This window comes from Phaseolus vulgaris, chromosome 3 (genome assembly GCF_051622355.1).
Source record: "Phaseolus vulgaris cultivar YP4 chromosome 3, ASM5162235v1, whole genome shotgun sequence".
Classification (NCBI taxonomy): Eukaryota; Viridiplantae; Streptophyta; class Magnoliopsida; order Fabales; family Fabaceae; genus Phaseolus; species Phaseolus vulgaris.
Genome location: NC_143500.1, coordinates 47,229,239 through 47,255,757, shown reverse-complemented (window position 1 = coordinate 47,255,757; position 26,519 = coordinate 47,229,239). Strand labels below are relative to the sequence as shown.

Here is a 26,519-nt window from a genome sequence, read left to right as displayed (position 1 = left end):
CATATTTGACCTGCTTCATTAGTATAAATTTCCATTTCAGTCATAAATGCAGGCTTCAAAAGTGTTGTTAATTGAGAGATCAAACCTTACATACCACAAACTTGTAACTACCAATTACCAGAAAACAATTATGATGGTTCAGGGTACGTTGTTTTGGTAGGAAGCACAGTAGTAGTTAATGATGAGTAGTGCTGAGGAGGCTGATCGATGCGTCGCTGGCCCACTGTCAATTTCTCACAAGAAAAATGGGAAGATGAAGACTTAATTAACCAAGAAAGTGTTAACAAACTTTATAAAATTTCTTCATGTCAAAGTTTCTAGCTATTTATATTATGAAATAATTAATTTTTAAAAATGACTTATTTCTAGTGGGTGAAGTGGGAATCTATATGTAGCACACATAATGGACACGGATATAACACGAAGATACGTATAATCTCTAAAATATAAGACATGCGGATACAAATCTATATATTATATGATTATGTATGAATTATATAAATTAATAATAAAAATTTATGTGCACAAATATGTTTTATATTTTTTTTAGTAGAAAAATATTTTTCATAGCTAATTCGAAATGATTTGTTGCTTATTTTTATAATCATAATAAAAATTTATACAATAAGTTTGAGTTTTTAGAAAATTAATGTATTTCTCTTTTTTAAAATTGTGTTAGAATCGTTCTAGAATTGTTAGAATGCAACAAATATTTTTTTAATTTGACACTTTACTAATACGTGTTCTACGAGTGTCGATGTTCTATACGTGTGTCCGACACATACACACCATTTAAGAGGCGTGTATGAGTCTACGCCTCTTAAATGGTGTGTCGTCACTAACACTTGTAGGATACATATCGATGAAGTGTCAAATTCAAAAAAATATTTATTGGATTTCTAACAATTCTAACATGGTTCTAACACAATTTTAAAAAGGAGAAATACATTAATTTTCTAAAAACTCAAAATTATTGTATAAATTTTTATTATGATTATAAAAATAAGGAACAGGCATGAGAAACGTCTTTCTGCTAAAAAATGAAACATACTTATGGACATAAATATTATTGTCAATTTATAAAATTCATAATTATATAATATATAGATTTGTGTCCGTGTCTTACATTTTAGAGATTATATGTATCTCCGTGTCCGTGTTCATATCGTATCATGTCAGTGTCTGTGCTGCATAGCTGGAAACTCGTGTCTGTGAGACTATATATTTATAGTTGGTTTGATATCAGAATGATAAACGATGATAAATCCAGCAAACTCTTATTAAGATAAGAAGTAAATTTTAAATTTAACTCACAATAAAATGTAGATTTTAAGTCTAATTTAACCATAACAAAATGAATAAATTTTATACATATATTATAAAATATCATTATCTATAATTAGAGTAAAATGTAAAAGATAATATAAAGCAACGGACGGATGAATTGGTTTGTTGTAACGTGTATGTAATGAAAGAATGGTGGTGGTGACGGGTGAGGGGTGTCTATCAATTTAAATAGAGCAGTTGGGCAGATTTGATACGAGTCACCCCACCATGACGATGGGCAATGTAGAGAAGAGAGGAGTGTGGTATGGATCTGGTGTGACAAGTACCACTTGGGCTCGCATATGCACCCACTTGGGCTCGCATATGCACTCTGAGGATGGGCCCACACTCAATTAATAAAAGGGTGAATACCACAAAGTTTGTTGCAAATGCTCAGAGCAGAATGGGTCATAACTCATTAACCTTTTTATAAATACCAGTTCCAACTCATTAGAACCAACTCGGATCAACGGTTCCTTTTGGATCTACAAACCCTTTATCTTGATTTTTACCTTGTGAATGTTTTGAGATAACACATGTTAATGAGATGATAAAAGTGATATCTCATTTAGATTAATTTTTGGTTAGTTTTTTTGTTGTTGATTTAGATGTTTTATAAGGGGAGTGAATATAATAATTATTTTTGGTTAATTTGTTTTCAAATGAGTTATTTGTATAATGAATGTGATACAATTTGAAGTTTGTACGGAAGTTCCATGAAGTTTTGGTGAAAGTGAAAATAACTATGAATAGTTGATGTATGACTGAAATAGAAGATGTATTTTGAGTTAGTTCATATACATTATTTTGTGTTTGATAGGTATTTATGGTTGTTTTGGACAGTTGAATTGAAGAATTAAAATATTATGTGTTGTTTTAACTTTTTTTAAATGTTGGATAGTTATATTTATTTTGATTTAATATATATATATATATGTATATGTATGTATATATATATATATATTAATTAGAAACACATGTTTTAAACTGAGGTTTAAAAGAAGGTTAGAATTTGAAAATTTTGGATCAGTATACATGTTGTGTTATTATGACAAAATTCTATGGTTTGTCATAATGTGTTTACAAAATTCATCCAATGAATTTCAATTCCAAAGAAATACACAATTTAATTCATTAAATTTATTTATCAATTAAGAGATTCACACACTACAATAAAATAATTAATTAGAAACTACAATAAAATAATTAATTAAAAACTAATTTTAAAAATATAAAATAATTAATTATTATATTTATTAAATTATATAGTATTTTATAAACTTAAAAAATTATTAGTATATAAAGTAGTTTTATTATTAATAAAAAATTATAAATTAATTTTAAATTGATATTTAATTAACTATTAAAATTTTAGTTACTAACAATATTATAATATAAAGTTAGTAGTTAATTAGATATAAATTTTAAAAACAATTTATAAAATTTTATTACTTTCAATATTAATAATTTTTTAGTATATAAATAATATTTAATTTAATTAAATTTTATTTAATAATTTTTTTGTAATGTATAAAAAAAATACTGTGTTGCATATCAAAGATAAGATTGATTAAATGTTATTATATATATATATATATATATATATATATATATATCACAAAATGTGATTAATATTGACGTGAGTATAAAGTGATATTTATGTATTATGAATATGTATGTGTTACCTGGTATCATATATAGTTGGTATCATATATAGGTACTGATTAATTGTTCAATTGTAGATAGTGTAATTATTAAATTGAGATATTTGATATAATATTTAGATTGTAGTAAAATATATGAAGTTAAATAAATAAAAATATTATGTGAAAAGATTACTAATATAAAAAAATATATTTAATGATGATTTATTATGACGGTTATATTTTACTTATCAAAATAAGTGTAGCGGTGATAGTGATAATTATAGAAAAATTTATTATATCATTTATCAAATGACCTATTATAATGAATTATATCTTTTAATATGACATCTCTCATAGTAAATTTTTCAGAGTTTTATTGTCTTACTAGTTCACCTCTCCATTCTTTAAATATTCTTAGTCATGTTTTTAGGTGAAACCTTCCTACTCTCTTTGTCTCTCTGTCTAAGTTGAGGTTCTACAATCTCTCTCTCTTCCTAATTTCAATTTTACCATAATTTTTCATGTGTGTTTTGTTTGTGGATGTCTCAAATAATTTCTCAAAGTGTTAGAAAGACATTTAAGATCCGTGCATCTCTCTTAAATTTGCCTTAAATTTGCAAGTTTGTGTCATAAAAAACTTTACGTTTGTGCGTTGTTTTTGAAAAATTTTAATTTTATGTTTTAGTAATTTTAAAACTAGGATATGTTTGGAGTATTACAATGTATGTGTTACGGCGTGATTTTTTTAATATTACAAATTACCGAAATTTAATAACAACTTTTTATATATATATATATATATATAATTTATGTTTTTACTCTTTTATGTAAGTATTGACTCCTTATTTTTATGGTTATAATTAGAATAATGATGTAATTTTATCAATATTTTTTTAGAAAAATTTAATTAAAATAAATTATAAAATTAATCAAATTTACTTAGCTTAATCTTGTTTCTTTTCGTGTAATTTAAAGTAAATGGGTAACTTTTTTTTAATTATAGAATTTAGTAATCCTGTGCTTGGAATATGATTTGATCTGAAAGAAATGGCCGATCACCTATACAAGTTTACAAAATTACATAAAAATTGCATTTACGAGTCAAATAGGATATTATTTATGTAAACAATCATATATTACAAAAACCATTTAATTACAATATGTACAACCCAAAAATGATTTTTAAAAATTAATCGTATAGTCAAAATAGGATTATAAATTAAAACTCGTACATACGTTTTAAAAAAAATGTTTTTTATAATATAATAAGATTTTTCATTTATCCTTTAAAAACTGTTTTTTTATAATATAATAAGATTTCTCTTTTATCTTTTAAAAACTATAATTTTTTTATAATATAATAAGATTTTTCTTTTATCCATAAGGATCGACTGAAAGCTTTTCAAAATTTCTTTATATGTAATATAAAAATATTTTAAATATAAGTTTTGTTTAATACATTTAAATTATTTAAAATTATTAATAAAATGAATTATGTAATATTTTTATAATATGAAATAACATAATTAAGCTATTTTAAAATAAAATAATTAAACTAAATCTATTTCGAGAAGCTAAATTGATGAAATCCTAAATTCTAGATGTTAAAAATAAATCAACAATTTTAATTAAAAAGTTAAAACTGAGAATCGGAAACTTTAATTCTGAGTCACTTTAACCAGAAATCATAACTGAAAACCTTAACTCAGAAACTTTAATCTTAAAATTGTAAATCCGAAATGATGAACCCAGAAACTGTAAAATCATGAAATCATAAAAATGTCAGTATATCAATTAAATTGTTAAATAATGACACCTCACTTAACGGTCAACTCCATCATTTCAAATGTCACCTTCAACATGTTGATTTTTCTTTAAATATTGCATAGTTTAAACAAGAAGTCAAATTTATCAGAAATATTCAGTTTTATGAGATATCACACCATTATATCTATCCAATTTTCTCATCATTTCCCAGTTTATACAATTAATTTTATTAAAAATTTTAAATAATTCAAATGTATTAAACGAAACTTACATATGAAGATTTTAAAAAGCATTCGGACATCAGAAATCTTATTATATTATAAAAAGTAGTTTTTAAAGGATAAAAGATAAATCTTATTATATTATAAAAAACATTTTTCTAAAATGTACATGTAGGAGTTTTAATTTATAATGTATTTTGAATATAGGATTTCTTCCTAAATTTAATTTATAAAAATCGTTTTTGGATTAAACGAGATTGTAATTAAATTCGTTTTTTAATATAAGTTTTTACATAAATAATATTCCACTATTTGTTAAGTGCAATTTTTGTGTAATTTTGCAAACTCGTATTGGTGATAGCCGATTTTTTTCAAAATTAAATCGGATTTAAGGTATACGATTTACTAATACAAATTACTCCATTCTAAAATTAAAAAGAATGGATCATTTATAAAAATTCAACCTTAACTTCACCGGTTTAGGAAAAAAACTCTTAATCTTTTATATTTTAAATTGATTAGGAAATACTCAATTTTCTTAATTTAAGTATATATCTAACAATTACAAATAATTTTTTCTCAAATTTGTTACTGACCATTTTTAGTTTATGAGAATATGAAGTTAGGAATGCATAGTTTTCATTTTTACTTTTTTTTGAAAATGAATATTCTCGTCTTTAGAATAATGTTTTACCTATATACAACACAAAATCCATCCCATCCCATTAGAAGAGAAGAGGTGAAATTAATTATTTTGGAGATAAAAAGCCTTATTTGAATAACAAAAAATACCACATTGTCCAATTAAAGAATATAATATAGTAAATAATTAATTCACCTTTTATATTTGTGTATAATGCATGAATACAAGTTAATTGTTCAGTGAAAAGTGAAAAAAATAAATTATAACTCAGCTTTTTTTTCTTAAAAAAATACGTTAATAATTAAAATTTAACTGTACTTAAATAACCACCTTTTGTAAAAGATATTTACGAGAACAAAAATTATACAGTTCATAGATATTTGTATTATTGTGAAAATATCTGAGATTCAATTACTGACCGTTTCTAACTTTTCCAAATTATGAAAAATAAATATTGAGAACTAGTTTGGATTTACTTTTCACTCAGTCTGGTAAAATCTATGTAATCGGACTATTCTATTACATATGCCAATACATGAGAACAAGAGTTAAAATAAAAAAAAATATGTATATCAGGTTTAAAAAAATTCATAATTTTATTTATATTAAAATAATAAAAATTATTTAAGGGTAATTGAAATAAAAACTTTAAAATAATGTATTTAATAAAATTATTCTGTTCAACACATTTTTAAAAAGTTATATATTTGAAATTTTTTATTAAAATGAATTGTAAACAAATATATGTAAATCTTCCTTGAATATTTATGTTTAATCACATAGTTTTTAAAATAATAATATGATTTGAATTGTATGTAGCACATAGTGTCCCTTCCTCAAAAGAAAGTAACTTACTACAAAAACAAAAACGGTGTCGTGTTGTTATAACAAAAATGGGGATGAAACAGTAAGATGAGTAATGATAACAAGACGACGTTGAATCCAACTGTCCTCAACCTCTAGATGCTAAAGTTCCCAGTGTTCCAAACAAAACCAAAGGAAGAGACTTTCTCTTTTTTCCTTTTTTTTATTTTCTCCATTCCCACCACTCTCACTCATCAATCACTCTTATCATTACCCTTTTTTTGTCCTTATCATTCTTCTTCACTTTCAATTTTAGCACAGTTTAACTCTTCTTTTTTACCATTTCGGTTTCCTCATATCCATGCATACAATACTTATTCATTTTTAAATTACATATCTTCCCAGTACTATGTTGTTGGGATGAATATGGAGATGCATCATGATCACTATATTCTATATTTTTTGTACACACTATTTATATGCATGTGCATTGCTTCATAAATCTTCTAACGTCTGAATTTCAACAATTGTTTATTTATTTCATTAATTAATTAGTTGGGCACATATAGAAAAGTCTTTGATTTGTTTGTTATACGGAGTAATTAAAGTCCAGTGATGTATTAGTGTTTTTCTGTGCCACGTTCTTCTTGATAAGCTCAAGTGTGTGATTCATTGACCAACCCAGAGGAATAGCTAGAGAAATTAATTAATGAACCTTCTCCTTAAGAAAGGTTTAGCTAACTAGATTTGGATTTGAAAGCAATCATCAATTTCAAGAACACACATAACTTTGCAAAAGTGAGTAATGATCGTGGTTGAATGAAATTATAGCAGCAATGTAGCGTGCCTTCCTTTCATCCATGACAGCTCAAACTTGTTTCATCTGCAAACCCTTTTTCCCACCACCACCAATTTTACATGTTACTCTCGCAGAAATCACAAGCTCTTATTGTCCTTTTCCCCTCTATTTTCTACTTTTCTTTTCTGCTTCAAATTAATTCATTTTCTTTCTTCTCAGGGAGATGCACAGTCAGAGAGTACATAGAATATAACACCAGCGTGGACAAACTGAACTAGGATCACATGAGGACGATCTCATATTTATTAACAAATATATGTGTGGACAATACAATCTTTTCTCAACATTTATGTTTCAACATGCTAAACTTTGAAATAATTCTTTTATCAGTTTACTCATTAGGGTTCAAGTTTTGATACTTGATAGTTTATTATTGAATTGAAATTATGGGTGGGTTAAAAGTAAGGTTTGAATTGAATGTATTGAGAGAGAGGAGAAAGCAAACACACATTTATTATATTGGGAGGGTATTAATAGTAGTGACCCTTGTGTTTCTCTCCATTACTTGTCTCACTTGTTTGATAGCCCTGATTTTGGCTAAATTGCTATCAGTTTGTCTTTGAATTGAGTTCCACCACTTTTGATAATTGAACTTGAAGGAGAAGACTTCACATCAGATGATGATGCCTCAAGTCTTGTCCAATTCCTTGTTTGCTTCCTCTACATTTTCTTCATCATGCTTTCCTTTTCCTTGGTACAGGACAACCAAGAGTAGTGCTAGTAGTCTTTTTTATTTTTTTCAAACTGTCCTTGCTTCTTTTTTCCTATTTTTATTTTTTCCACTCATAAAAAATTAAAGGGTCTTTTCTTGGAAGTTGAAACAGAGAGACTATTTTGTTTTCTTTCTTCTGACTCTGTTCTGTTCTATTCTATGCAATGCATGAATTCACTTGATAGTAAATGCATAAATCTAGTAAATTAGAGAGTGGTGACAGTGACAAAGATAGGGCATTCACATTTTAGTATTATTATTATTTTTTTTCTTGGGAATCAATTGAACTGCCTTTGTTTGCAGTGTCCTACCACCAGTCTTGGTGAACTTAAAAGGGCTTATTAAGCTGCTTCACTTTGAAGGGTCAATACATCTGAATCCTGCTGCATATATTTGTGTGCACAATCAGAATTTTACTTTTATTTAGATTTGGGTTTGGAGCATGCATGCAAAACCCAAACAGGCCTCAACCTTCTACCCACTCACTATCTATGTGCAAGTACATGATACCTATACATATATTTACTATTTAATTGCTTGCAAGAAATTTGATAAAGAATTTAATCTTTATGCTACTTCACACTTATACAACCTATTTCCTCTTAGATCAAACCTTGGTTTGTGTCATAGTTCTTTCAATACTTCAAATTATACAGAATATAACTTATACTGGAAATGTTATTTCTTTTGAAGAAACATTTGTGAATATAGTTATTAATCAAGAAGAGTTATTTTGGGCCTTTTTAAGTTTCTTATGCTCCTTGTAAGTTGCTTCTTATTGGGCTTTAGTGCTGTTTTCATTTTTGGTTTTGAGCTAATTTGCCATCTTGTTAAAAGACAAAAACACATGAAACCTATACTCTTAAAATTTCATTAATAAAATAAATCTTTCAATTCAGCTTTCCTCCTGTGTATTTTTCCAGAGAATTTTATCATTAATTAATTATTAAAAAGCAATTCAAAATAATCTTATTAGTGATCAAAATTAAATACTAAATTTAATATTTATTATATATTTTTTAAATGGTATTTAATAAAGAACTAACGTTACATGCTTAACAAATTTAGATGAATAGTGTGAAAATTTTCTAAAAAAATTACTGAACTCTTTTACCAGAAGAAAAAACTGTTTTGTTTTTGGCCAGTAGAAGAGAAACAAGTTAAAGCTCTCATCCACTTTTTCCTATTCCTTTCTTGTTGATTTTCCCCCTCATTTATTTCAATTAAATTATGAAAATGTCATGATATGGTACAATTATTTGCCAGTACAACTAGTATTCAATAATTATGAATTATTAAGCTGTTCAATTTTTCTCATTAAATTCACGTATAACCAACCTATCGTACTAACAATTATTAGAATAATTTTGTAATTTTTTTATAACATTTACTTTTATATTTTTCACTTATTAAATACATGATTTTAAATATTACTAATTTTTAATTTAAATGTTTTCATTCAATATTAAAAATTAATTAGATGGATATTGTACTAATATAATTTTAAATTATGATTAAAATCAATATAAATAAATAATGTTCTAAATTTACTGATAAAATCTTTTACTAGTCCTTCTATCCCTCTACGTGTTCTTTCAAAATATTTACCACTTTAAAAATTAAGGATTAATTATTTTTCATTAATATCCTTATTTTTGTTTGATATTAAATGGGTTTATAAGTATAATAACTTCAAATTCTTTTAATATTTTTTTCTAAAAAATATTTGACTAAATAATATTGTTGTAGTTGATAATTCTCTTAAGCAGTATGAAAATCACAAAATAAAATAAAATAAACGGAATAAATAAAAATATATGAAGTATTTTTTTTATGTCTTTAAGATATTACACGCATTTACATTTTTATTTTTTACCCAAGTTCTTAATTAATAGCATTATATAAACAAATAATATTGCCAAATTTATATATAACATTTTCATTTCCTTAAGAATAATTCCAAATCCACTTAACCATTTCCCATTGATTTTCCTATTTCATCAACAATATATAATGTTTTCAAGAAACTAAACGTGTTTACCTTTTATTTTAGTTTTTTTTATAAAGCATAAGAATATATTGATAAATAATGCATCATTAATGCAAGTGCGAAAAAAATTGTCAAAGAATATTTAAGCCAATATATTAAGTAGTTTTTATAATTTCAAAATGTGAAATAATGGATTATTTTTTGTGTGCAAATGATAACTCGGGAACAAAAATAAACGCTTTTGTTGAAAATGGTATTTATTTTATTTAAATTAAAATAGTTGTATACATAGAATTTAAGAAATTAAAATAGTATAAAATTATTCTCAAGTCCCAATAACGAGTATTTACCCAATTATTTGTGTATTTAACGTAATAGCCTTTTGATTTTTGTGATTTTTTTTACTTTCATGTAAATTCTTCACATTTTTCTTTAAGCTTAATTTTAATAACTATTTGTATGAAAAACGAAATGGTCAACTACTTAACAATTACTGTTAAATATATATCTTTTAAAACAATAAAAAATAAAGTTTATTAGATTTTCAATTATATAAAAATTGATGATAATAATAATAATCTTGTGGTGATAATCTTGGTATGATAATGTTAGACATTATAATAACATTTCATCACTTAGATTAGAGGTCTCTTTCCCTAAATAAGGAATAAGGAATAGGTAGTCTCTCTTCTTAAACAATTACCTAACACAAAGCAATTTAGATTCACTGATTTTTTCCTACTAAACTGTAATAACCTCATCTCTTCTCAAATTATCATTGCAACATCTTTCAGCAACTCACAATTAAAAATTACAATCTTAATTCTTTTAGAATTAAGAATTTGATAGGTTGAATACACAGACACAAAAGATGAACGTAATATTCACATTATTTCTTGGAATATTTCTCTTTCTTTCATGAATTATACACGTTAGAAATGAAAAGTATTAGTATCCTTTGTCAATTACACATGGAATCCTGAAACAGAGAGTAGAAAAAAGAAAGAAAAAGCAGGCAAAAACCTTTGCAAGGAAATGTATGCTTTATTGAAATAATATGCAATGCAGCATTCCTACCCTATAGTGGGTTAGTGAGAATATTTGAAGTGAGTTTCAAAGACAATTTCAGTGCCACACAAAGAAATCAGTTTCTATAATTCAACCATCTTTTTCGTACCTGTAACACGGTGCACCCAACCTAAATGCCTCAAAATCTACGTCCATACTCTTATGCCTTCCAAGTTAAAAAAGAGAAAAAATAGAATAAGAGAAAGGGTTAACTGCATATGCACGCATGCACATTACATTGCCCCTCAAATTGACAACTGAAAAACCATTTTCACCTGAGCCATACCCCTCATGCAATTAATGAGAAAAAAAAATCAAACATTAAATTAACACTCAACACACAAACTTTATTAATCCCACTCAAACCAAACATCACTAACCAACAGACCTTCTCAAAACTCTGTCACATTAATTTAAAATCATTCACATTTTTAAATTGAAAAACAATTTGATAAAAAGAATATTATATATATACTAATTAATATTATACATCAAAGCCATTGAAATTCAAGCAGACGAAAGAGATATCCAAAAGGTAAAAATAAAAAATGAGATTGGGAGTCACGTGACCTTGTACATTGCAGGAGGTAACTTTACTATTGCAAAATAATGAAGTGAAATTTCAGCTTCTTCATGTGAGTTTAAGAGAGAAACAAAAATGTAATTTTATTTTATTTATATTTTGTTTGATGAGAAAGTTTGTTTTGGTGCCTGTTTGGATGGCAGTGCTATGGACAAAGAAAGGGTAAGGGTAATTAAGTAAATTGAAAGGGTTTGTTGTTAAGAGAGAAAAACTTCAACGGTTGAATTCTTTGGTGTGAGACAAACTGGGCACGCTCGGAAATGCGCATCGCATTCTGTACAGATACACAAGTGCCGACACGGCAAAACCACGATCGAGGCCACGCGCTTTGTGCACCCTCTGCATTTGGGACGCGCCACTGCTAACACCACGCGCTCTGGGTCGATGTGAGCCGATTCCGCGTCCTCAGCCTGGCCTTCCACGGCACACGATACGCCGGCGGCCGCTTCCTCGCCCCCCTGACACATGGTCTGCTGTAGTTGAGCCTGGAGAGAAGCCGCCGTTGCTTCCTGGGCCCGGGCTTTGGCCTGCCACACCTGCGCCTCCACGCTCAGCTGGGCCGCCCGTGCTTCTAGCTCTGCGTTCTTCCGCGTGGCCTTCTCCACTTCCGCCTCCTTCTCTCGGAGCCGCCGTGCCACGGCTTCCTCCGCCGCGCCTAGCAGCGCGTTATAATGCTTCTGCCTCTTCTCTGCCAATGTCCGCCGTAGTTGTTCTCCCTGATATTCCCATACAACAGTCATCATCATTGTTTTATCTCCTAAGAAATTAAATTTTGTAATTAAAGAATAAAGAACTAGCTTTCTGAATTTAAAACTGAAAAAGGAAGAAAAATTAGTACCTGGGCTTGGAGGAATTGATCAATTTCATCGCGTTGTTGTTTGATTTGAGAAGCCAAGCCTTGGGATAATAGAGACGAGAAGGCAGAAGAGTGAGAGCCATGTAGTAATAGTTGTTGTTGAGATTGATTTTGATGAAGCTGTAGTCTTTGTTGTTGTTGTTGGTGGTCATCGAAGGATAAGCGGAGACCAGTAGAGACGACATTTTGTTGTTGTTGTTGATGATTATGTAACTGAGAGAGATGAATAAGTTGTGGAGGCTGAGATTGTAAAGAGAAAGGATTGATAACATTAGAAGTTGTTGTGGTCATTGTGTTGTTTGCAACAGTGGTGTCTTCTCTGCCTCTCTTCCGACAATTGTTGTTGTTGACATTGTTACCTGCAAATTTGAAATGTTTAATGATACGCGGTTGTTAATTGTGGCTTAGAATAAGCACAGAGAGAGTTTAGAGAACATACTTCCATTGTCGTTGTTGAATAGCATGTGGGGTTGGTTTAAAAGGCCTCCTTGTTGTTGTTGCTGCGGCAATGAATAGTCAAGGACTTCTTGGGCGTTGTTCCTGGTGTTAGAAAGAGAAGATTATGAATTGAATGGAGAAGGGAGAAGGGAGAAGGGAGAAGATAGAAGAGGAGAAGAAAGAAAGTGTAACCTGTTTAGAAAGAGAACATTGGATGGATATTGAGCTTGAACGGCCATGAAGGTGAAGATGAAGAAATAGGTGTGTCCAGTTTGATGTATGGAAGGAAGGAGAAGAGAAGAGAAGGGAAGAAGAGGTAGATAAATGAATAGATGAGAGAGTGGTAGAGGTGAAGAGATGCGATTGAAGGGAATCAGTCCAAGAGAGACACCTTATTCTGCTCGCTCCTTCTTTCTCTTTTCCTTTGCTTCTCTTGTTCGCTTAAGAACTAGTCTCCTCTTTCTTTGTTATCCTTCCTTACACACATCATATTATTTAAATACTTTTCCCAACTAATATTTCTAAATTACATTTTACTACTATTATTAACTACGTAAATCGCGTTCACCCTGCCCCATAATAATTAATTAACAATCATGGTAAATCCGTAACAACACGAGATTTGCATTTCCATCTCATCTCTAGTTACCACAGGAGGAGGAGAGGAGAGACGCAAAAGGAATGAGACAAATAGATAGAAACAAAATTAAAATAATAATAATAATAATAATGTTATTATTATTATTATTATTAAATTATGATTTGAAGAAGAGAGAGATTATGCATGTAAATGAAGAGACGTTGGTAAATGGGTGATGTATTGTTGTTGTAGGTTGGCATTGTTGAGGTACACAGGTTTCTGCCGCTACCGCTAATCCTCTTTCTATATACATGTCCCCTGCGTCTCTCCCTTCCTTTCTTTGCTTTTTCCGCTACCTCTTTTTCTTTCCTATTTTTCTACTTTTTTTTTACTCTAAATCCCATCAAAATTACCATTTCTTTTTCAATCACAAGTTTCACACAATGCTGCACTTCCACGTCCATTAATACCACATCACCTCTTTTCATTTACCATACATATATCTCACCATCTTTTTCTTTTTCATTTTTTTATGTAATAATTAATACTCTCTCCATCTTCTTTTCTTTTGCATTCAACATTTTATTTAATAATACTTATATTTTTTTAATGTTTATCACACAACTTCTTAATATGTTACTCCCATTAATTACATTATATCTCTTCTGGATATAATTTATATTTCTCTAAGTCTACATTCAAATTGTAAGAATGTAATAGCAAAATATTATATCTTCATTCATAATCTAAAATAGTAAAACAATAAGACATAATGTAATATATATATATATATATATATATATATATATTATTTATTTTTATTGAAATGTTAAACAAAAAGTAATTCAAAGTATGGCAATCTATTTATCATAATTTTGTTTTCAAATTTCACTCCCAATCAAACAAATAAATTCCTTCAATCTACTTATCTAATTTGATCACAATACAGCTTTTTAATTTTCTTTATTTTTTATATAAAAATAAAATAAAGAAAAGCAACCGTATTATATATGTATTTTGATTTTAATTAATAAACGGAATTAAAAGTGTTAAACTTTTTCTTTACTTGATTGTTTCATCTAATCTATACAGCAAATGGGTTTGATTTTTAATTATGCATATGTATTATGTATTATATATAACATCTTGAATTTTTTTCTTGGTTTTAAAATTAAACTTTTTACTATGTATTTATACAAACACAAGACATTTCAATAAAATGATGCATTAAAAGGCATTTAATTTTTCTTTCTTTCTATAAATTGATAGGAGATTTTCAAACTTGGTAAGATATTGAGTTTAGATAGTAGATGTATTATGTACCATGCTCAATTTTTTTTTCCTTTTTCTAATTTTAAATAAAATTTATTATGTATTTAGAAATATGCAAAATGTTTTATTAATTTTCCATTTATTAAATGAAAACACTAAATAATTTTCTATTTCTATAAAATAAATAAATATCTTACATATATTTTTATCTGATACATTTTATTAAGTATACCATAATGAGTTTTTTTTTAACTTGGTTGTCACTTTATATACTTTTCTTTATATATTCACTTAAATGCACAGTTTAATGAATAAATTAAGAGTTTTGATAAAAAAAAAAGTTCTCAATAGTTTAGTATTGTAAGAAACACGTATGTGTTAATTAGGATTAATTTGTAACTGACTCCAATTTTAACTCAATTTGAAAACTTTCTGTCTCTGAAATCCGAAATTGATAAATTTGGCAATTTTCTTACTGCTAATTAAATCTTAAAAGCAAAATTAATGGTAGAGGAAAGTTTAATTTTTACTGGGTCCCGAATGTTGAAACTGTTAAACAGCTGTGTTTGCTCATGATAATTTGCGTATAAAACTACGAGTAGATTAAGGTATTCCGGATCAAGATGCATGCAGTTTGGAAAAGCTATGTTGAGTTATCTTCTTTGCTAATTTCCTTTTTCATGGAAAGGGATTTGGCTAATTATAAGGATTTAAGACTATTTCAAATGAACCACCAAAACTATCTTACCAAAGTTTAATCCCACATCAGTAGTGCACAATTAAAAGAAACTTTCAAACATCACAACATTTAATTAGTTACAACAAATTCACTATTTTTGTTTAACCCAATACAAACCAACTTTTCTATAAATCTGTTTATAATTTTTTTAGTTGCTAATATGTTCTATCTTAATTAAACCAACATTTTTTTTTTCTTCATCACCCTAATTTTGTTTCCTTCATTCAATATTTAGGTTTGCATGTTGCCTTCACGACACGGTTATATTGACTAATATTATATTTTTCTTATAACTTAAATTAGGGCGATAAAAACCAGAAAAATTTCTGATATTTATACTACTGATCCATCAAAGTAGTTGGATATTACAACTTTAAGATGCACGATTTTGCTAAAAAAAAACTCATCACTTTTAAATTAACTATGTATTAGATAAATATACCAAGCAAATTGGTGAAAAAAAATATAACATTCTTTGACATATTTTATATTTTATTTTAGATTTCATACGTTAATGAGTATGATTTCTCTAAATTTTCAAAATTTACAGTCATACGAAGTAAGATTTAATGATTTCTTTCATAACATCTCATTTTGAATGTTTACTCAAATATGCATGATTTAGAATTTTTTTTGCTAAAAAATCTTGTGAAATAAAAAATGGTTTCATTCTTTTATTAAAAAGGGGATTTTTTCATCTTAAAAGATAAAGTACAAAATCTGAATTAGTGAATAGAAAATCAATTATTCATATCACAACACATACCTGATTTATTATGTTTGTACACATAAAATAACATTTTTTATCAATGAGATTAACTCTAAATCTAAATGAATTTATTACAAGAAAATTATTAAATGAAAATTAATTTTAAAAATTAAAAATAATTAATTATTATATTGACTAAATTATATATTATTTTAAAAATTAAAAAAATATTAATTAAATACTAATTTATAATAATAAAAATTATTTTAAAAGTAAATAATTTTGTATAGTAACTAATTATTTTTAATTTATAAAATTAGTTTTAATTTAATAATTTTCTAGTATTGATTGTTAGTTTTTAGAGAGTTTATTATATTTTATTATCTTAAAAATTTTGTATATATATATAATTTATTAAATAATCTTTAAAATATTGAATAAGTTGCCGTATTATAATAAAATTTAAGAATATTTTTTTATTTTTTAATATTTGAAGTAAGATATATAATTATTATTTCCAAGACTACTTGATATTTTTTACCTAATTTAAGGACACGTTGTTACAGGGGAGATTATTAATACTTTAGATATGAAGTTATTGATTTACTCTTTATGAAACATATACAAAATTTATATTTTTATATATTACTAAAAAAATTAAATAAAAATTAATTTTAAATAAAAATAATAATTAGTCATTATATTAAATAAATTAGATTAGAAACTAAAAAATTTATTAGTATCTAAAGTAGTTTATATTATTAATAAAATTTAAAACTAATTTTTAAATTTATGTATTAGCTACTAATGTTTTAACTACCCATTACTTTATATTTTGAAATTATTGACTAATTAGATACCAATTTAAAAATTAATTTTTAAATTAATAATATAAATTATTTTAGATACTAATAATTTTATTAGTTTTTAAAATAATATTTAATATAATATATATATATATAGATTAATTATTTATTGTTTTTAAATTTAATTTATGATTTTTTTGTTTGTAATGTATATGTATATATAAACTCTAGACATGGATGTTGTGAAAGATAAAATCTAATGAGACAGATCCTGAAGAATGGTTGGGCAGATGGGCAGATTGGTAGGTTAAAATGAAGATTTGAAGTGAAGTTTACAGTTAATTGAAGCAATCATAGAATTTAAGAGAGAAAAAGTTTAGAATTGACGGTGATTGAATTGGAAGGATTGATGAGTTTATAAAATGAAGAGAAACTATAAACATTAGTTGTAGTTGATTTGGTGTGTATTTGGGTGGCGGTGAAAATTAAGTTGTTGCAGTGAAAGAAGAAAAAGGGTGAAGCCCGTGTTGGGTGATCTTCCCCGAAAACCAAGAAGGATAATTTGTATCTTTAATTAATGGAGAAGAGTGAGTGAGAGAGAGAGAGGCACTAAAAAAAAAGGGAGAAAAAAGAGAAAGGAAATGTGAAAGAGAGTGGTTGGAATGGCATCACATAATTTGTCTTTGGTTAGGTCCCAATAAGAGGGTCGGCTAGCCATGTATCCTCTCCCATCTTCTTCTCATTACTATAATATCTTAATTTTTAATGAGTCTTCTTATGCTAATGTTGCAACCCTGCACGCCAAATATATATGCTCCTACGCTTCTCTCTCTTTCTCTCAGACATTGTTTTCTTAACCCTCTTAATCAGTATAGCCCCACTTTTCTCCATCTGCGCACTGCTTTGTTTGTTTATTGTTTCAGTACATAATGTTGGTGCTTATACAGTTAATAGGACAACAACCTGTCTGTCTTCCCTTGTTTCCTTCATAAATCCTAATGCATGAATCGATGAATCAATCAACACACTCCTCTCTCGTCTCTTCTTTTATTTTTCATACCTTTTTCTTTTGGTCCACCAACGGCATACCTAGCTCCATAATAATACCACCTCCTCCATCCCATATATCAATCTCTCTCTCTATGTCTCATAATTCATGCATTTTTCTTTAATTTTTTTTAAACCCTACCTACATTCTAGTATTAGATCTCTAGCTTTGACAATTATTACCCCGAATTATGGAAACTGTTCTCCCCAAATCAAGATTGGACTAACACCCTCCTTCGGTTGACCTCATGCACAAAAAATAATCTTGTGTTCACAACGCCTCCACCACAAATTATCAATGCCTATACAATACTGTTAGGTAAAGTGGAACATGTATAATATGGAATCCATAATCCAAGGTTGGATCCAGACTCAAATCTCCTGTTTGCCTTCAAAATCAAAGGATCTCGTTAACTTTTTCAAACCAATGAGCTAGATCGTTGATTACTACCACCACATTCGTTACTTGAAAAAAAAAAACTGAATTCAATTTTTTTTATATCAAGTCTAGACTCAGGAAAAAAATACGTAAAAAAGAATCTAATTAATATTAGAAAAGAAGAAATTGTGGACTCCTGTTGCGAGAAATAATGTGTGAAATGTTTTATATATTAAATATTATATGAATGATGGAGTCAATGCGTGAAGGGCCTGGTCAAAGGGGTTGTTTCTTGGGGTAAAATTTAAAGGTATGGTGAGACAGAGGAGTTATGATTATGCTAGGTAGAGAATATGTGGACTGGGAGGTTTTATATTTTTTTAGTTTTGGTCTCTTGATGGTGGTGAAGTTGTTCGTGTTCTTGGGGTTTGGGTTAAAAAAGAAGAGATATATAGGTGGTAAGTTTGCTGAGATTTTGAGATTTGCAGCTATTGTAAAAGCAATTCGTCAATATCACTGTTTTCCCTTCTCTGGCCTGTCTGCCCCTTCCCAGCCAACTCTTTCGTGACCTCTACTTCTTTATTATTTTAACTTTGATTATTATCAATTAAAACAACAATTTGGTCAAATCATATATGATACCGTACACTTTACAAAAGTCTAAACGTTTTGGATTTAGCACCAATCTCTTAAAAAAAATGAATCTGCCACTCGTGATTATCTACTCCACGAAAAAATAAACAAAAACATGATCAAATGAAACTCCAAAATGAAGTAAACTACTGTGCTATTTTTTTTTAGTAAACAAGGATCTTATGAGGAAATTAAGGTGCTAATGTGAGTCACCATCTTGAAGAAATGTTATGAGACGTAGAGCATTTGGCTGGGTGAAAACAACAACTTTGCTTAACACAGTTCTTTTGTCCTCGTCCACCCAATAACCCCGATTTCTTTGACCCACACATTTCCAACCCAAACTAAACTCCTTTCATTTTCTAGAGTTTTCCATCACTTTGTCTTTCTTACCATTTCTTTGCATCACAATTTATATTTTTCTGGGGTTTCTTTAGTTACATGGGCACCAACTTGTTCACCACTCCCCCCACTTCCACAGTCCAATCCACTACGTACCTATTTGGTTATGCCTTTTTCTTTTACATTTTCCTTTCCTTTTATTCTATTTTAAAAAAAATATTTTCCTCTTGTCCTTCCCTTCAAGACCACTCAGGTCCTCACTCCATTACCATCAAACTTTCAACGATTTACACCATGCCATTTTTCTCATCTACAATTTTTTATGCATTTCTCGCTACGATACAACTAATAACACGTGATTATTTGACACTAATCGACATCATATAGTATATAATTCTCAAGAGAGAGAAAAAATACCGCGCGAATCCCATGGGCTTTTATAAAGATTAGTGACTCGCATCTCTTCTTGCCCTACACATAATAGTGAAGTGAACCATATCACCTAAACCAACCAAATCACCAATCACGTTCAACAAATGGATGAACGCATTCTCTACGCGTCTTGCCTTTCACTTTGTTTGTTTTCTTTTTCTGAAATTTCATAGTGGGGTGGCATAGGTAGCCAAAGATAACTATTAATGTCTACTATGGTTCTAAAAAAAAATCGTATATGCTTCATACACACACTGAATAGTGAATGAAACCTATGTATTATTATTTTTATTATTATTATTGAGATGTAATTTGATGGGTAGTTGTGAGGTAACACAGCTACCGTGCATGATGATGTAAGAGAGTAAGAAATAAAGCAAATCTGATGGGCGATGTTAACCTTTTTTGGGTAATGCATGTAGAGTTGTGGTGCGATGAATAATAGTCCCACTAAACTATAGTGTTTAAGAAATTGTAATAAGAAGCATTAAGGAATGGAAAAAAAAGAGAATTGAGGAGGAAAAGGCGTGGGAGAAGAAAAATATTGGAAAGGGAAAATGGTGTTAAAAATGGTAGGAAAATATTAATGTGAATTGGGAGTGTTGGTAGGATGGGTAGGGGTGGGTGGTGGTATAATTGATGAGGCAGTGTGTGAGTGCATTGGCTTGCGTTTCTGATGATGATGATAATGGCAGTCACAAGAAGAAGCAGTAGAGGAGACAGAGAGAGCAGTGAGAGAGAGGGATAGAGAAAGGAAGGGAAATAAAAAGGGACTCGTGAGAGGTAATGAGGAAACAACATCAAGGTGTGGGGAGGTGGTGGTGGGTCTCTCTCTCTCTCTTTCTCTTTCTCTTTCTCTTTCTCTGTGTTTGCTGCAAAAGAATCAAAACACTATAGCTATACCTATCTAACTCTCTAACCCAACCTCTACTTACTGCACATTCATTCATTCATTCATTAGTGTGCACAACACCACCTTTTCTTTTGACTCTTCCCTCTATTCACATCCCTCTAGGCCCCACGCATCCATCCATGCACCCATTCTTCATCGCTTCTCATCTCAGTTTCTTCACAAATTCATTCACTAATCATTCTTTCCTCCAATCATGCAAACTCTTAGCTACCTACCTACCTTCCTTTCAGATCTATGTATACTTCAACAATGCTCACCTTCTAATTTAACCTATCACCATTTCAAATTAATCACCTTTCCCAACAAAATACAAATCCAAAAATTACTAATACAAAAACCTTCAACTTGGACCATCATTTTTTTTATGGAAGCCAAGGCAAAAGATTAAGAGAAACCCTGCATGTAAAGTGTATTACGTGTTCGTTTTCTTGTCAACAGGTAATCTAACCTAGCCAGGGTGAATGACACGATTAGCATAAATTTTGTACAAAATCAATTCATCACTCGGTGCGTGTGTGTGTATATATAGATATAGATGATGTCATGCAAACGTAGAAAAAAAAAATATTTAGTCATTTTATTGAACTCAAAATCTGACATAGTGGAAGAAATAAATTGAGATATGCATGGTGTCCTTTTTCTTGTTTACAGATTTAGCGAATAACAATAATTTTGTTTATCCAACTTGGGAGTTAAGCTAGGTTGTGAAATTAGGTCCATAAAATTGAAGTTACATTTGAATCAGATTGAAAGAAGTATAGATTCGGGCCCAAGGAAATTAAATGAGTAGAATAGAAATATTTGGAAACGGGAAGTGGACCACAGAAGAAAAGTTGACCCCATTACAGGAGAACTCTTACATTAGAATTTAATTAAATAATCCAAAATTATGGATCACTTTCGACGTGTTGCCTTCTGAAACGATAAAGAAACCCTTGCAAGCTCCCAAAATCCGAGACCAGAATGAGTATGGAGGAAAAGCATCTTGAGTTAAGAACAATTTTTACTGAATACCCCAAGCTAGAGGACAGTGGTCCCCTGATCCAACGGATGAAAGCACAGGTACCATATTCATAATAATAGTACTGTGCCCATCACATCATGCATCACTCTTTTCATTTTCACTAGGTGAATTCTTTTGCACACTTGGTGGCATCAAAATTTCCTCCTAAGCATACGTACACATAGGGCCTTACTATTTATACCAACTCACCCTTTGGTTTTGCCCTATGGACCAGTAACCTAATTAACTGCAAGGGTATCTCATGCTTAATTAAATTAAGAACCATCCCTTTTACTTAAACTAGCTAGCTGTACACCCTATTTACAGTCACCACAATTTTATGGGATAAATCGATCCAGTAAATACTTTGCACGGTTCATTATTAACTGACCTATATTTGAAGTTATTATAAAATCACATATATAATTATGAAAAACTCCATTTATGACTCCAGGATTAGTGGATGGAACTTAAATATATAGAATCTTATTTCTAATAGAAACCCCTAGTTTCAGGTCACACTGGGATTAGGTGAAAGTTTTGCTGATAAGGTATTGTAATGACCTACAATATACACTGTACTTTGAATTTTAACACACCTTAAAATTTCATCCACTGAAAACACAAGTTTTGATTAGTTGTTATAACTTCTGTAAAATTTATTTTCTTTTGCAATTTGGCAAAAGGAAACTTGAATTTTGGATTACGCTGCATTAGAGGAATTTCTGGCGTTAAATGCGACTGTGTGACATCTTAGCAAATTAGTGGAATATGGAATTAATTGAAATGGCTGCTTTTTTCTCTGAAAAACTCGTGTACGATTAAGATACTTCAATTTAGTTGTTTATGCAGACATGTCCAACTCTTTTTTCTTGTTTTCCCCCCAACTATATGTCCACATATATAATTCGTCACTCAAATTGTATATTCAATCTACGTGATCTTCAAATAAAATCTAGTAAATAACCACATGACACAACCATTGGTTTTACTCAGAAATATTTAGCCGGCCAGAATTATTTTTAATCCAAAGAAACCATCACATGCAGCAGGTATATAGTTCTGTCAAGCGAGTGATATTCAGTGATGTGAAATCATTTAAAGAAAATAATATGAATTAGGAGGTGGAAATCGAATTCCTGCCATACAATTCGAATAGAGAAAAGTGGCGGTGTGATAGGGTTGACATTCTCTCTATGAAAATTATTGAGAGACTCATAATGTAAACAGTTTAGTTAATGCATATATAACATAAAGTCAGAAACTAATAAAAGGAGTGAGATATAACTATTTGTAGAATGATACGATAATTCGATCATTATATTAATAACGTAGCAAGGTATTAGTAAACTTAAGTTGCATTTAATTAATTGTTGGTGTTGTCAGAGTGCATTTTATATTCACCATGTATACAAGCAATCAATGACTTGTTTTTTGACATGAGTGGAACATATGAACGTAAATAGATAAGCATGTAGACAGAAGGAAGAGCTTGAGAGTTGCAAGCTTAAGTTTAATTTGTTTTCTCATTTTTTAAATGTTTCTTAGTGAAGAAAGAAACAATCTGCTATAACACAAACAGAAAGAAGAGAAAGCGACGTGTGGTGCTATAATACAAAAGAAGGATTATTAGCAACCACGATTATGATGCAAAGCCAAACCATTTATATTATAAGAAAAAGATGACTTGGTTATAGTTATTTGTTTTGTTATAACTAGCCACCAAGCAAACTATAAGTTAAGATATACAGGAGGCACGATCATGACCCTTCTCTGGTTTTGAATTATATGGGTTTGTCCTCACTTAGAAGCAACAAATTAAAAAGAGTGTGATTAGATGGAAATTAACAGTCAGATTCTCTCTCTGTCTGGAAGGTTTCTCCATCGTGATCATGGACTCATAGTGACGGGGACCAGTCGAGGAGATGTTAAGGGGATGGATATTTGGTGAAGAGGGAACAAATCATGACATGCCACAACATAACATGCTGTGCCATGCCATGACATGTCATGTCATCTGTTGGCATATAGTTTATAATGACTCTGCTGTTAACTGGCATTATATATATTAACTTTTGATGCAAACAAGGGAAGCTGCTATTGCCTTTCAAAGATGAGGTGCCAATGGAATATATGTAATATGTATTATTCCAACTACAAAAACCCCTCACTTTTAGATACCTTCTTTGCTTCTTCTTCTTCTTCTTCTTATGTGTGGAGTTGGTGCCAAGGAAGGGGAAAGAGAGTGTTGTCTCTCCCAAATTAACTTATTTAGCTTTATTCTTTTTTGTTTCTTCAAGACAGGGAAAATAACTTTAAAAACCACTTTCAGGGGCTTTTATTCTTTATTTAGTTCTACAGTCTTAATAGTCGTAATATTTTAGTGCTTTGTTTGTATATATTAATAAACATATCTTTTTTTTCTTTGAGTTCAAGTTTTATTTTTTGTCTTCCCTTCCATTTCCACTTAGGATATTTTGCGTTCTACAAAAATGACTTTATGAGTTTATATATTTTTTATTTTTATAAATATACGAAAAATTCACATTTTTCATTTTAGTTTAGATTAAACAATAAAGACGACAATTTTTTTTCAATATTTTAATTTGAAATATTTAAAATCAGAATAAGATAATGTAACGTTTTTAGTTTTTTATACAATAAAAAAATGAAAATTCAGTGCACATAATTAAGCCTGTAAAGAATTTGAGTTGAGCTAGCTGCATAATTAGACAGATTTGTGAAACGAGGGGTTCACCATTATCTCACAGAATACAAAATAATATTAAAATCTACTCAAAATATAATAATGACAATTAAAAAAATGTAACTTTTTTAGCTACAAAAGTGATGACAATTTGTTTTAAAAAACTTTGTATTTTTATATTAATGAACAATAATAAACATGAAACATTTTATGTATAAAACTAAACACCAAATATATAATATTCAAATATTTCAAAGCACACTTGAGTTTTTTTTTTCTTTTGTAAGTATCACCAGTTTTAATCTACATAGAAAATTAAGAAAGTTAGAACATGAATAAACACTCAAATACATAGATCAAGTGTTACGATACAAGTCAGTTAAAATTTCTCTCCTCTCTCTCTCGCTCGCTCTCTCCAAAATGATAAGTTTAGAGATTTAACTAATTTGCTTAAATTTATTTAAATACAAATATTTAGATTATAAAGAAAAAAAATTGGAAATAAAAACTATTTGTTCTTTAACCGTCAGTCATGACTTTTATATTGAGAACAATAATTTTTTAAAAATTCAAGATTTTGTCCATTTTTATTCCCATTCCTTTTCATTTTTATTATAATTTAATAAATAAAATTTAAAAGAAGTTGAAAAGAGGTAGAAAACAATATATTTTTTGATGATATAATATTAAAATTGGAAATACAAAAGTTGAGTACATTATACTGAAATAAGAATATATTCTCTAATAAAATTAAAGTTTCACTTTAATAATTAATGTCAATAATTACGATAAGACAGAAGGTGTAAATATTATACTTAATTATTGTCTTTACTGTATGATATTCTCTAATATAAAATAATAATATAATGTTGCACTTACATTAATTTATCCATGTAAAATTTTACGTTCAAAACTATATTTTCAATTTGATAACTAATGGAAACTAATCATTACAATCAATATTATTTGCGTAAATTATCAAAGTATAATTTATAATTAACCATCATTCTCATTATAAAATCACCAATTTTATCGTACATAATGTTTTTATTATTTGTAAACAAAATACATCATAAATTTTTTGTTTGTTATTATTAGATAACAAATAATAAAAAATAATTTTAAATTGTTAAATAATGAGAAAGCTATGAGCCAAAATATGTTGTGAAATTGTGTAGAGGTGAATGAAGTGAAGTTGTTGAATGTATCTTTAGAAATTGTATCTGATGAAGAGGTAACACATAAGTTGATAAAAGATAGGGTATATCTCTAGCATATATATTTTGGTGAACATAAATACCGTTTCCATGGATTCCAATAAAACAAAAGCTATAAACACATGCCGGAAAAGCAAGTGGACCTTTGTGAAAAAAGGAAGAAAAAAACAAGTGGAACTCAAAATTTTAAAAGGTGAAGTGGACCCATCTAACAAATCTTAAATCATGCTTTTCATTTTTCTAATGAAACCATTATCCAATTAAGGTGGATCAGATTCAACACCTATCTTTCATTAAATCACCCCATTCTTTGTTTTCCTTTTTTCCTTCCAACAATACAGTTCCATACATACCTTGTTCATAACTTAACATATGTAACATCAATATTTGTGTGAAGAAGTTTATCTCTCTTCACTAAACAATGATAAAACACAAAGTCATTATTTTGTTGGGCTAAACTGTGTATTCAATTTCAACCACATAAATATCCAATGGAGTGAGGAAGATTGTTGTATGTGGGACATGTGAAGAATATATGATATGTATGGAATGGGAAACTGGTAAGGAAAAGTAGCCTTCACCCAGATAACTTTCTTCTTTATTTTTCCTTTTAATTTTTCTAGATGATTTTGTTTTAGATTCTTGGTTACCTCTTTATGTGGGCATACAACACAAGAAAGCACGGGTCTGCCATGGAACACCACTAGGGTAAGTAACGTTCACCAAGAATTTGCCTACATAATTAAAGATCAGAAGAATTGTGTGAAAATATTGGTTTTCTTAATTTCTCTCTCTTCCTTTCAGAGTACTTTCAAACAAACCTAATC

The 26,519-nt window shown here is 28.8% G+C and overlaps 1 protein-coding gene across 3 annotated transcripts; it reads right to left on the bottom strand.

The window, feature by feature from the left end:
- Positions 1 to 11,561: 11,561 nt before the first annotated feature.
- Positions 11,562 to 13,773, bottom strand: LOC137808147 (putative BOI-related E3 ubiquitin-protein ligase 2). Of its 3 annotated transcripts, none has more exons than XM_068609110.2 (4): positions 13,106 to 13,773; positions 12,915 to 13,015; positions 12,458 to 12,834; positions 11,677 to 12,335 (listed from the first exon to the last, which is right to left on the bottom strand). In XM_068609110.2, exons 1-4 carry the CDS (start codon positions 13,150 to 13,152, stop codon positions 11,817 to 11,819), a joined length of 1,044 nt encoding a protein of 347 aa, XP_068465211.1. In that variant the 5' UTR covers positions 13,153 to 13,773; the 3' UTR covers positions 11,677 to 11,816. The 3 variants fall into 3 exon arrangements, with proteins under 3 accessions (XP_090155767.1, XP_068465211.1, XP_090155768.1); XM_090299642.1 differs by having other exon boundaries at positions 11,677 to 12,376; positions 13,106 to 13,382; XM_090299641.1 differs by lacking the exon at positions 13,106 to 13,773 and having other exon boundaries at positions 11,562 to 12,376.
- Positions 13,774 to 26,519: the final 12,746 nt, after the last annotated feature.